This window comes from Selaginella moellendorffii, unplaced genomic scaffold (assembly GCF_000143415.4).
Source record: "Selaginella moellendorffii unplaced genomic scaffold, v1.0 SELMOscaffold_13, whole genome shotgun sequence".
Classification (NCBI taxonomy): Eukaryota; Viridiplantae; Streptophyta; class Lycopodiopsida; order Selaginellales; family Selaginellaceae; genus Selaginella; species Selaginella moellendorffii.
In genome coordinates this window covers 1,019,743-1,031,307 of record NW_003314274.1, presented here as the reverse complement: position 1 = coordinate 1,031,307, position 11,565 = coordinate 1,019,743, and the positions used below count along the sequence as shown (strand labels likewise).

The 11,565-nt window shown below is 41.3% G+C and overlaps 2 protein-coding genes across 2 annotated transcripts; both read right to left on the bottom strand.

Moving 5' to 3' along the window:
* On the bottom strand, positions 1–709 carry LOC9645359 (cyclin-dependent kinases regulatory subunit 2). Its single transcript, XM_002969686.2, has 3 exons — positions 550–709; positions 411–471; positions 1–344 (listed from the first exon to the last, which is right to left on the bottom strand). Exons 1-3 carry the CDS (start codon positions 600–602, stop codon positions 180–182), a joined length of 279 nt encoding a protein of 92 aa, XP_002969732.1. The 5' UTR covers positions 603–709; the 3' UTR covers positions 1–179.
* A 49-nt stretch (positions 710–758) lies between these two features.
* Positions 759–2,043, bottom strand: LOC9645944. The gene is made up of 4 exons (XM_024674934.1): positions 1,810–2,043; positions 1,285–1,428; positions 1,103–1,234; positions 759–1,045 (listed from the first exon to the last, which is right to left on the bottom strand). Exons 1-4 carry the CDS (start codon positions 2,041–2,043, stop codon positions 788–790), a joined length of 768 nt encoding a protein of 255 aa, XP_024530702.1. The 3' UTR covers positions 759–787.
* Between the last annotated feature and the right edge of the window lie 9,522 nt (positions 2,044–11,565).

Genomic DNA, 11,565 nt, shown 5'->3' with positions numbered 1-11,565 from the left:
AACATGAATGAGCTGTAGTTGATACCATATCGCTTTCACAAGTCTTGGATTTTCTTTCTAGTTTTTCTCCTCAGGAGGCAAATCTCCGAGGAAGAGAAGGACTAAAACAAGCCAGCTACACTACAATACAAATAGCTTAAATAAATTCCAAACCTGTGGGTGTATATATTCTTGTGCTGCTACTGCTGCGGCTGCTGCTGCGTTTGGATCTGTGATGGCTGCTGCTGATTTTGCTGCTGGTAATTTAGAGGCCTTCTAAAGAGCATGATGTGCGGCTCCGGTCTGTGAATCGCGTAGTGAACCCAGCCTCTAGACTGCTGCACTCCAATTGTCCTCCATTCGTTCTAGAAATTTGAGAGAAAACAAGCGGGTTAAGCAAAAACAAATGCAAAGAAGAAGAACGCAAACACCTCTGTGAGAAGCTTGTTCTTTGGAAGAGCCTTGGCAACATCAGGTGGCAGCACGACATGCCTGGAAGAAAAACCAAGAAAAGAACCACCACAGATGAAGAAAAAAATGATTTTTTCCGAGCACAACAGCTGAACTCACCGATACTCGTAGACGTCGTCGAAGTACTTCTCCGAGTACTGGATGGACGGCATTTCTTTCGAGATCGCCCGAAACTCTTCCAAGAAGACTCACAAACAAGGAGATCGGCAGCTTCGTTTGCGCTCCAATCGTGCAACCCTAGAACCCAAGGAAAAGTGGATCCAGCCGTTGACCCACCGACGGTGACGATTGTTTGAAACTATCAGGGGAATATTCTCATTTATAGAACTGTGTTTTTTCATGGGCAACTTGCTGGATTGTATCCAGGCCCTCCAAAGAAGAAGAAAGTTGCCCAGTTCGTATCGTTGTAAGTTGGATCTCCAACGTTGTAGCATCCAGGAGCTGCTACAATCCATCGCCCCAGGCTCGTGGCGTCGTACAGTTTAAAATCTTGCTTCACAGTCTGGATTTTCCGATGGTAGGCTGCGTATCGAAATGATGCGCTTGGAAATCGACCACTCCCCATTTGCGTTCTTGTGTGCCTGACCCCATTCATCTGAATAGATAGAGATTAGATTCGATCGACTCTAAAAAGTTTGAGAGGGACACTCACTTTGTCGTAGTAAATCTCACCACCACTTGCAACTTCGGTGGCACCAAGTCGAAAATCTTGCAAGAACGAGTCACGCCAGTAACCCACGTAAGTTCCAGCTAATCGCAGCCACCAATTCTTTGTTTTTTGGTCCTAAAGTTTATGCGATCTTTAGCTTCTAAATAATCTTACTTTAAACTTACCTGGAACACGAGAAACTCTAGTTCTTGTTGAGAAGATTTGGACGTGGATTGAGCTAATACTCCCTCCAGGACGATTGTGTTGCTTACTTGGACAAATCCAGGGCATTTCAAGTTGCAGCATCCAGTTTTGTTGTACCCATCCGCCTAAGATTTCGATATCACCCACAAGAATATAATAATACAGATCAACCTACCGTCCAATAGACGAAAAGTCTTGGTTGGTATCCACCGTATAGAGCTGGGTACACCTACAAAACTTGTATAACGACCTAACGATGGAAGAAGACCATAGACAGACTTGCCATCCGGCCTCAATAGTGTTTCGTGGAATTCCTCGACTTGTTCTGGATGATATAAGCCAGAGTTGTGATAAGCTAAACTCGGAGGCCTTCTCCACGTACGGTTGCCATACGTTGATGGTTGTGGAGAATCCTAGAAAGCTTCCCGTAGTATACAGAGCAGCATGCTACAAAGAATATGATCAGCCAATATTTTGTAGATTTTAGAACATTGTGACAAGAGAACCTGATGTGTTTCTATGCCACTTAATGTCTGTGGAGTAGCAAATTTCTTTGTATACCCGGCTTCTTTCTTCATAATAAACTCATTCGTTCCAAGATTGTAGTTGTGTTTTGAGGCATGGTGAATGGGTATTTGGCCCATTGGACATGATCCGAATTCTTTTGCAAACATCTGAACAAGCGAAGGCTTTTGTGTTGCATTTCCAAATGCACGCTGGTGCGCTACAGATGGTTCCATCTGGACAAGGGGAGATCTCTACAACAGTAAAAGTGACCAAGTCTTTTTCACCTGGATGGGAGAAGGATCTGTCAAAGAAGGCTGATCTTGTATTGTGATGCATTTTACAATGTCTCCATTTGATAACTGGAACCAGATTAAACGGAAAACTGTATACTAGTTCGTTAAACATCAGGTACCTTGAAAACTTTTGAATAGGCACCAGCAAACAGAGCGCAGACAAAAAACCAAAGTGGCTCCATATACAATGTGATATACAGTCTCACTAGCTAGCACTCATAAGTTAGCCTAAGGTAGAATCCCCAAAATTTGGAATAGAAGTTGTTGATAGTCTTCCGTAAACCTTCCATATTTTTAGATCTAATATTTTATTTTTTTAAAAATATAATATAATATTATTTTTATAGGTTAGATATTTTGATAACAATAATATATATTTTTAAAATAGAATATATATATAGAAAATAAATAAATAAATAAAAGGTAATATGCTAATTATAGTATTATATCATATGGATCTATTTGTCGCGAATGTGACTTCGGGTATCGAAAGTTACCTGTCGACCAGTCCTTACGGACACTCTTTCCTTACTGCCACGATGGCAGGAGGTCGGTATTGCTGGACCCTTTATTAGTCCCTCTTGTTCAAGTGTTAGTAAACTGGACTTTGCATCTGTACTTGGCCGGATGAGCATAAGGAAGGAATTCCTAAGTGTCTATTTAGCTGAGCATATTCGGCCCGGCTTGTTAGTTCTCTTTTGCTCTGTCTTGCACTGGCTTGACAAGAACCCTCGCGTATTGAGATTGGTCCCTCAATATCGCTACATGATAGCTTACCGTGTCTGCCAAACACCCTCGCTATCATGCCCTTTGTGTTAGTCTCAAATTGTCCTAGATGCTATTTATGGAAAGTGTCTAGATTTGCTCATTTGGCATATCTACGGAATGTAGAGATTGGCCTGAACACAATGGTGTTCGTCCTGTGTCCAAATTCGCAATCTAAGGACATTCCATATTTAGTAAGTTTTGAGTTTGTCCCAGAGACTAACTCCTGATACTAAGGGAAGCTTGGGGTGAAAGCCCAAAGCGTGTGTTCCTCAAGGGGGGGGGGGGCTATGGGGGGTTCCAAATGTATAGTAGGGATAGTGGGTAGGTCGGGCATGGCCGACCAACCTGAGGCATAGTCTAGCTCCCGCTTGCGTGTCTGTCCTTGTTCTGCGTCCGGCTTGGGTCTAAGCCCAAGTTCCATTCCATGCTAGTTGGTGGAGTACCCATATCCTCACGTTAGGCCACCGGTATGCCGAAATAGCGCCAGACTCCGTTTGGCTCCGTTTTGCGTGCTGGTCCTGGCATTGGTATGCTGGTTGCTCCAGGACTATTCCAAGTCGCTCCGGGCTCCTGTCCCTTCGCTCCTTGGGCTATATGCTCGGGAGTTGCTCCGTGGTCCGGTTTCATCACTCCTTGGCGTCACGCTTGGGAGTTTGGCACCGTTCCTTCGTTCAGTGGCCCAAGGCCCTGAACCTCAGGTTCCTATGGACACGTGGCACGGACACGTGGTATGTGACACGTGGCATTTGTCACGTGGCACAAAGAGGGTTTAGGTTCCGCTTCGTGGTGTTATCCTATGGTAAATCACCATAGGATAAAGGGTCAAAACCACGTGCGCTACATTTGGTATCAGAGGATGAGTCTCAGCGAGTACTATTCAGTGAGATTGGGCAACTAGTCTCGTTGCATACGCAGAGATGAAAACGATGATCCGAGTGGGTACACGTTTTGGTGCAAAGACTTCGCATTGGTTCCTTGGGATAGGTTTTGGTTACCTTTTTGTTCTATATTATGTGAGCTTGCTCTTGGGCTCATAGGGTGGACTGAGTTGTTCCATTACACGAGTTTGCGCTTGGGCTCGTGAGTGAGGCACATTAGCAACTCGAGGTTACACTTTGAGTTGGCAGGATTAATGTTAGCCTATTGTTGGTTCGATGAGTTGTTCCATGTACCATGGGTGAAAATAAACTTTCCTTTGGTTTGCTATGAGTGGCAATTAGGCTGGTCCGTAGCTGTTTAGCACGGCACTAGTGGATCCTTCCTAGGCATGATTATAATTGGATCAATCAAGACTGTAGGGAATAGTCTATTGGTTCAAGTAATCATTGCCGTGCTCTCTCATAAACTTTTCTTGGGTTGAACTGAAGGCAGTGCGAAAGCAAGCTTGAGGTTTGGTCAAAGATGAGACCGAAAAGAGAGTCATCGAGGACGGAGGATCAAATACGTAAATCATCTTCTCTTCTTGGAGAGATGATTTGCAACGAGGTGTTAACTCATTGCTTGTGTTCTCATGCAATCAAGAATCCCTACCTTGATGCATGTTGGAAGTGATGGTCTTACAAGTGGTGAGTTATGGGATGGATAGTGGTGAAACACTAAACCATTTTGTTTAGGCTCGCTATTGGAAGACTTGGGTTGCAATGCTCAATTCTTTTCCGGCGAACCTTGCTATTGCTCCTTGAGTAGATTGGTGTTGGATTAGTTTTGAGTTTGGTCGGAAAGAGAGTGGCATGAGCTTGCCCGTGTGGTGAACAAAAGTTAGTGGTGTTGGGTGTCGTAAACCTCTATTCGTGGAGTGTGGCATTTATGTTGCATTTTGTCGAATCGAGTTGGCATTTGATACTCACATAAACGTTTGAAGTAATGACATAGGCATTGCTCATTGTGTTACTCAATTGATGATCAAGTCATTGTGATGCTTATATCATATCCATGTGATAAAGAGCAATGTGTTTACGAAGTTGCTTGGGTAAATGATGATCAACCCCAAAGTGGTTGATGGAGAAGCTAGTCTACTTGCACGAAGTAGCATTGTCGTAGCTTTGACTGGATTCTCAATGGTGGTCCATTATGCTAAGCTTATGTTGGTACCTTGTTTCCTTGAGTTTGCCCATTAGGTGTTGGGAATGGGTTGTAGCATTCATTTGCTATAGCTTGTCGGTTGATCCGTTAGCACTTGGAGTAGATTGTTGGATGGAGAAGATGTGTAGTTGGGGCATTGACATCACTAGCACTTGTGTTAGTGGAAGTGGCATTGTTGATTCGAGTGATGAGGAATTTTCCTTAGAGCTTGATTTTCCATGTCATTTTTCTTGTTAGTGTTTTGGCTTCACATTGGATCTTGAAGGTGATTGAAGAAGAGTGTTAGTGCAATATGGATATCCGAAGATGTGGTCTTCGTGATCAAGCCTTGGATGTTCATTTTGCACTTTGCGGATGTCAGTGTTGGATGTCGGTTATATGGGCAAAGATGTTCGATGCTTAAGCATGTTGTTCGATCATGAGAATTTGTGTTGAGGTGAGCCTATGTGAAGTTGTTGGTAGGAGGAAGTTGGTGAAGTCTGGAAAGTTTGCAATCCTGGACTGAGAGTCATTCTTTATCTAGGATGGGAAATTTTCCACAAATTTTCTTAGACTTTTCCAATGGCTGATCTATTGATCATTTTGTCCGAAAACCATTCCGTTTTCGTAGGCCAGTACAAACTAGTGAAGGGGTTGGAGTTGACTTCGGTTAGCTTAGACCTTGGTAGGTAGTTTGTATGATGCAACCCGAAAGGGATGCTGACTTTTGGGGCTAAGGCAATTGAGTTGGATAGAGTCTGGAGTTGGTGTAGAAAAGTGGCCGTTGCGCTTTTCTAAGAAAGGTGACCCTTGTGCCTTTCTTTTGTAGCATTGTGCTTGGTGGCAGTTTGCACCTTGCATTACGTTAGACTCTATGAGAGTAGTGAGCTCTCACTGATCTTGACTTGGTCTTGGTGGCTGCACCTTGGTTGAGGATGGTGATGTCCAACTTAGTTGTTTGAGGTTGAGATGTTGGTACCCGTACTATAGCTTTGTCTATGAGGAGGTTCTGTACCGATATGAGTTCATCTCATGGTCTTCACTTTAGTTTCGACTGAGTGTTGATCATGCATAGCTAGCCTCTTCAAGGCATGCTCAGAGCTAGTGGCTAAATGTTCTAGTGAGCTTATTGCGGTTGAATTGGATTCGAGTGGTCATTTAGTTTATGCTTGTCTATGAACTTTTATCTCGTACCTGGGGTATCACGTTCTTGTTGGACGAGTATATAACTTGGTGACAAGCATTGGTGTTGGGTCTTGTGAAGGCAAGTTGAGGAGTGATTGTTAGTTGCTTTGCGACTAGTGATTACTTGTAGACTTCATCAAGGACAGTTGACACTTGCTTTACTCGATGATGATTTAGCAGTGATGGGCTTGCTTTACCGGATGGTGTTGCGGAGGATCGTGTCGTTAGACTTGCATAGATTTTCTATGTTAGTATATCGATTCTATCTCTGTCGATATCATTTGGTTACGTTTAGTCCGTGGTGTTGGATTTCATTGAGTCTTGGATGTGGTGATTCACTCCTTGATGATGTGTTATCTGTCACTGAGTTTTGCTGAAGGATTGGTCTCGGATACTAAGTATAGTATCTTCGACTTTGGTTAGCTTGGTTGCTGGAAAGCTCCGAGTGGTGATTCACTCTTACTTTCTTCTAGCTTTGTCCTGATGTTGATGGCATTGAAGTGATGCCTTGTCATTGATATTGTTGATATTGAGATTTGAGTGAAATGAGATATCCTTCCAAGGATTGATATTGAGTTTCATTAGTCTTGATGAAGATAGTGTTGATGATTTGGCTATGGCTTTATGTTATTGGCATTCGTACATTTGTTAGTTAGCAACTATGTTGACGTTCAAATGAACTGAGTGGCAAGTTGGGTTAGTTGTGTTTTAGGTGAGATTGTTTAGTAGGGGTTAAGCTTTGGCTTTTCCTTGAAAAGTGATTTAGTCGTGGACTATGCTAACTTTACGAGATGATGTGTTAGTGATTGATATTGAAGTGATTAAATCCTTGTTGGGTTTGAATTGAGATTTATCAATCATTGATGATTCGTCTTGCGCTTGTTATGAAGTGCATTACGTCTTGCTATAGATGGATTCATGGAGGATCGTTTGATGATCACTTGTTAAGCATAGCTTCATTGTGCTTAGCTTTTGGATTGATGCAGAAATGCTCTTCATTAGCTTTGGCATTATGAAGTTTGGCTTATGGATGTGTTGAAGAAGACATTGTGGGTTGCACCATGATTTCTTCTTTAGCATTGAAGTTAGCTTCTATGAGACTTGTGATCATTATTAGGCAAGACTTGGCTATAGGCTTCTTCGAGCTTTGGTTCTTTGAGTTTTATGCTCATTGTTCCATTTGTTAGAAGTTGTTGGGGAAGGCATTTTGGCTCATTAGCTTCAATGTTGAAGTTAGTATTTGCATATGGCAATCATTGGTGATGATTGACTATCATCTAGGGTAGTTGATTGTCCTTATCACAAGTTTTGCTTGATTATTGTTGGTTTGGAATTATTTGCTATTCTTCGGGATGGTAGATTCTTTCTTCAACGATGATTATACATCACTACATTGATGGGCTGATTGACGATCTTTCATGATAGTTAGTTGTTCTCTTTGATAGCTTTTGGCTTTTGGCAATACCACATGTTCTTTGTGGTTTGCTCTGGATTGGTCTCTTGGGTTTGATACGTCAGTAGGATGTTGCTAACACTTGCTTAGGCAACTTGAGTTCCTTGGTATTGTTGACTGGGATCTATTCAAATTGGCTTTTGTGATAGTTGGCAGGAATGAGTGTTTGTTGGTCTTACCACATTCATTCTCTTCTGTTGATTGTTGCTTGAGTTAGTTTTGATAGATTTGGATGTTATTTCCTTCGGGTGATACATTCGCGCGCATTGTGCTTGTTAGTCAATGATACTTTGTGTTCTTTGAGTTGTGTTTTGTGAGTTGTTTGGCATGCTATCAGCCATTTTCGGTAGTTAAGTTTTATCATTGAGTTTACTTGATGATATACTTGCTATTGAATTTTGTTAGATAGTGAATTCTATGTTTTCCAATGATAGTGATCTTGGTGGTTCTTATACTATAATACTAGTTTATCGGATGATAACTTACTTGGAATACTTTTGTGTTCTAATCTAAGCTTTATTCACTGATAATTAAATCTCTAAAATATCATTGTCTATGACTTTGATATTGTCCATCTATTGATCTTTGAGTTTGGGCCAGTAATGGGCAGACTGGCTTCGGCACTTCGTGTGCATGGTGAAATCTCTAGTCATGGGGTAGCTACTGTCGACTGGTCACATAACCCGCCTCTCTGTCGATGTTCTTTATTTCGTTGAAAGGGCGTGACCGTGTAAACAACTCTAAACTGCCTGTTGACAGTAGTCTATCTAAACCTTACCGACGGGTTTGGTTTCTTTGCTCAGGAGGGTTGGGGCCTCTGGCTTCTCTCTCTATGTCCCTGCGGGCAGGGCATATCACACTTTTGTAAGCTGGGTGACTCCCAGAGCAGCAGGGGTGGCTGACTCCGTTGGTCATTTCCTTGTCGGCGACGGCCGGAAGGTGTCTGAGCTGGTAGCGCATCCGCGTTAGACAAAGAGGTTGCCCCCTAACTCATTTAAGTTGGTGCATTTCTCACATAGTGTGAGTACCGTGAACTTTTTCTGGAGTTGTTTCCTTGGCGGTATTCTAGACTGGAGTATGCATCGACGAGGACGTCGATCTTCCCCAAGGGGGAGAGAGTGTCGCGCATGTGACTTTGGGTATCGAAAGTTACCTGTCGACCAGTCCTTACGGACACTCTTTCCTTACTGCCACGATGGCAGGAGGTCGGTATTGCTGGACCCTTTATTAGTCCCTCTTGTTCAAGTGTTAGTAAACTGGACTTTGCATCTGTACTTGGCCGGATGAGCATAAGGAAGGAATTCCTAAGTGTCTATTTAGCTGAGCATACTCGGCCCGGCTTGTTAGTTCTCTTTTGCTCTGTCTTGCACTGGCTTGACAAGAACCCTCGCGTATTGAGATTGGTCCCTCAATATCGCTACATGATAGCTTACCGTGTCTGCCAAACACCCTCGCTATCATGCCCTTTGTGTTAGTCTCATTTCGGTCCCAAATGCTATTTATGGAAAGTGTCTAGATTTGCTCATTTGGCATATCTACGGAATGTAGAGATTGGCCTGAACACAATGGTGTTCGTCCTGTGTCCAAATTCGCAATCTAAGGACATTCCATATTTAGTAAGTTTTGAGTTTGTCCCAGAGACTAACTCCTGATACTAAGGGAAGCTTGGGGTGAAAGCCCAAAGCGTGTGTTCCTCAAGGGGGGGGGGCTATGGGGGGTTCCAAATGTATAGTAGGGATAGTGGGTAGGTCGGGCATGGCCGACCAACCTGAGGCATAGTCTAGCTCCCGCTTGCGTGTCTGTCCTTGTTCTGCGTCCGGCTTGGGTCTAAGCCCAAGTTCCATTCCATGCTAGTTGGTGGAGTACCCATATCCTCACGTTAGGCCACCGGTATGCCGAAATAGCGCCAGACTCCGTTTGGCTCCGTTTTGCGTGCTGGTCCTGGCATTGGTATGCTGGTTGCTCCAGGACTATTCCAAGTCGCTCCGGGCTCCTGTCCCTTCGCTCCTTGGGCTATATGCTCGGGAGTTGCTCCGTGGTCCGGTTTCATCACTCCTTGGCGTCACGCTTGGGAGTTTGGCACCGTTCCTTCGTTCAGTGGCCCAAGGCCCTGAACCTCAGGTTCCTATGGACACGTGGCACGGACACGTGGTATGTGACACATGGCATTTGTCACGTGGCACAAAGAGGGTTTAGGTTCCGCTTCGTGGTGTTATCCTATGGTAAATCACCATAGGATAAAGGGTCAAAACCACGTGCGCTACACTATTTGGGACTGAATTTGGTCCATCCATTATTGTATATAAGAAAGTGTTTAATTACCAATTAATGTACCTCTTTTTATATCTTTAACACTCAGATTGGTCGAAGTGAGGGGCATTATAATTTGTAGAGAGTAAAGGGTTTTGACAATGCTTTGCTCAGTATTTAAGATTGTACTTTTATTTTTATTTCTTCATTCTTTTTTTGATTGACACTTGTATTAGTTTTTCTACAAATCTAGAATTATACCTATTAAATTAGTTTTTCCTTTTCAATCTTTATTATAATCTCTTCTTCCACCATATCATGTCATTGTTAATTGAGGAATCTATTGTCTAAGACTACAAATAATGCATTATTGTTGTCATTTAACAATATTATTCCTGTGGCTATATCCTTTTTAGATTAAACTTTTGGTGTTGTGCGGCATGATTTTATTGATGTTGTTCCAATCTTTGATGTAATTATAACTATCCTTCCATGTTGTTATCTCTAGTTTCTGTGTGACATGATTATATGGCTTCTCCTATTCTCAATGTCCTGCTATTTTTTACTGATATGGAGTACGATTGTGATATCAATTAGAGAACTGATTGTAATTCAGTTTTTAAAGAATATTTAATGATGAATTTATAGGAAGATAATATTTATAAGCTTAAATGGATTCCTATTAACGAGAATTTAATTACTTTAAGGATACCTTTGAAGATGAGTTGGAGGTAGGTATCAATCCTTTAATCTGCCATTTAATTATTTTTCTTTGCCTTATTTCCCAACTTTTTTTTTATTTCTCAACTTAAGCCACTTTCTTATATTCCTAATGTTTCTTCTTTATTTGCAATATTTTATTCTACTAATATATTGATCTTTTGTGACACTTATGATTCTCATTTTTAGTTTAGTGTTGAGTTGAGTAGTTTTTGTTTTTTTCATACTAATCTAAATATTGAATATGTGTTTTGTAGCATGTTGATATGGGATAAGATTTACATATATTATCACCGTGAATCTTTGGAACTTTCGGGATAAATAGGGATAAAATAGCCACTAAAGGCTCTTTTATTAAACAATTACCCCTTTTCCAATTGGCTTAAGGGGAGTGAAATAAAATATATTATAACTTGAAGCTAAAAATTTTGATTTTATTTTGTTGGTAAAGCCTTTAATCAGTTTTAGTGTTAATTAGTTCTCTATTCCAAGGGTTGAATCACTTTTACTAGAGTTTTAGATTTAATGTGTGTCCCAAATTATAAGTGTTACTAAGAGTCTTTGTTTTACCATTATTACTAAAGGGTTTATATGTTCCCTTGAAATTATAGACTTTTATATTGATTTTCTAGCCTCAATTGTTAAATTGTGTGATGAGAAGGTTCAGAGGTGTGAACCTCCTACTTATTTTGTGATGGCCAAAATATTTTATATCAAAAGGTACCATATTCTCTAAACTATAAGCATATTTTCTTTTTTTATTTTTCCATTTCTGCTTTGACAATTATTAAAAATTCCCCTTTCAAGGATCAGAAGGAAGTATTCCAAGTATTACTGATTCAAAAGGGAATTATTTGATATGTAAGTTTAGTAAGTCTAGGTTTATTTATGAGATTCCAACCATTAATAAAAGAGAATATATATTCTATGAGGTTTATAGGTAGGGGGACTTTTGGAATCTATAGAACTTTAGTAATGTTACAGGAAGAGTTCTTTTAGTAAATATGCAGCTCGCGCGCTAAGGT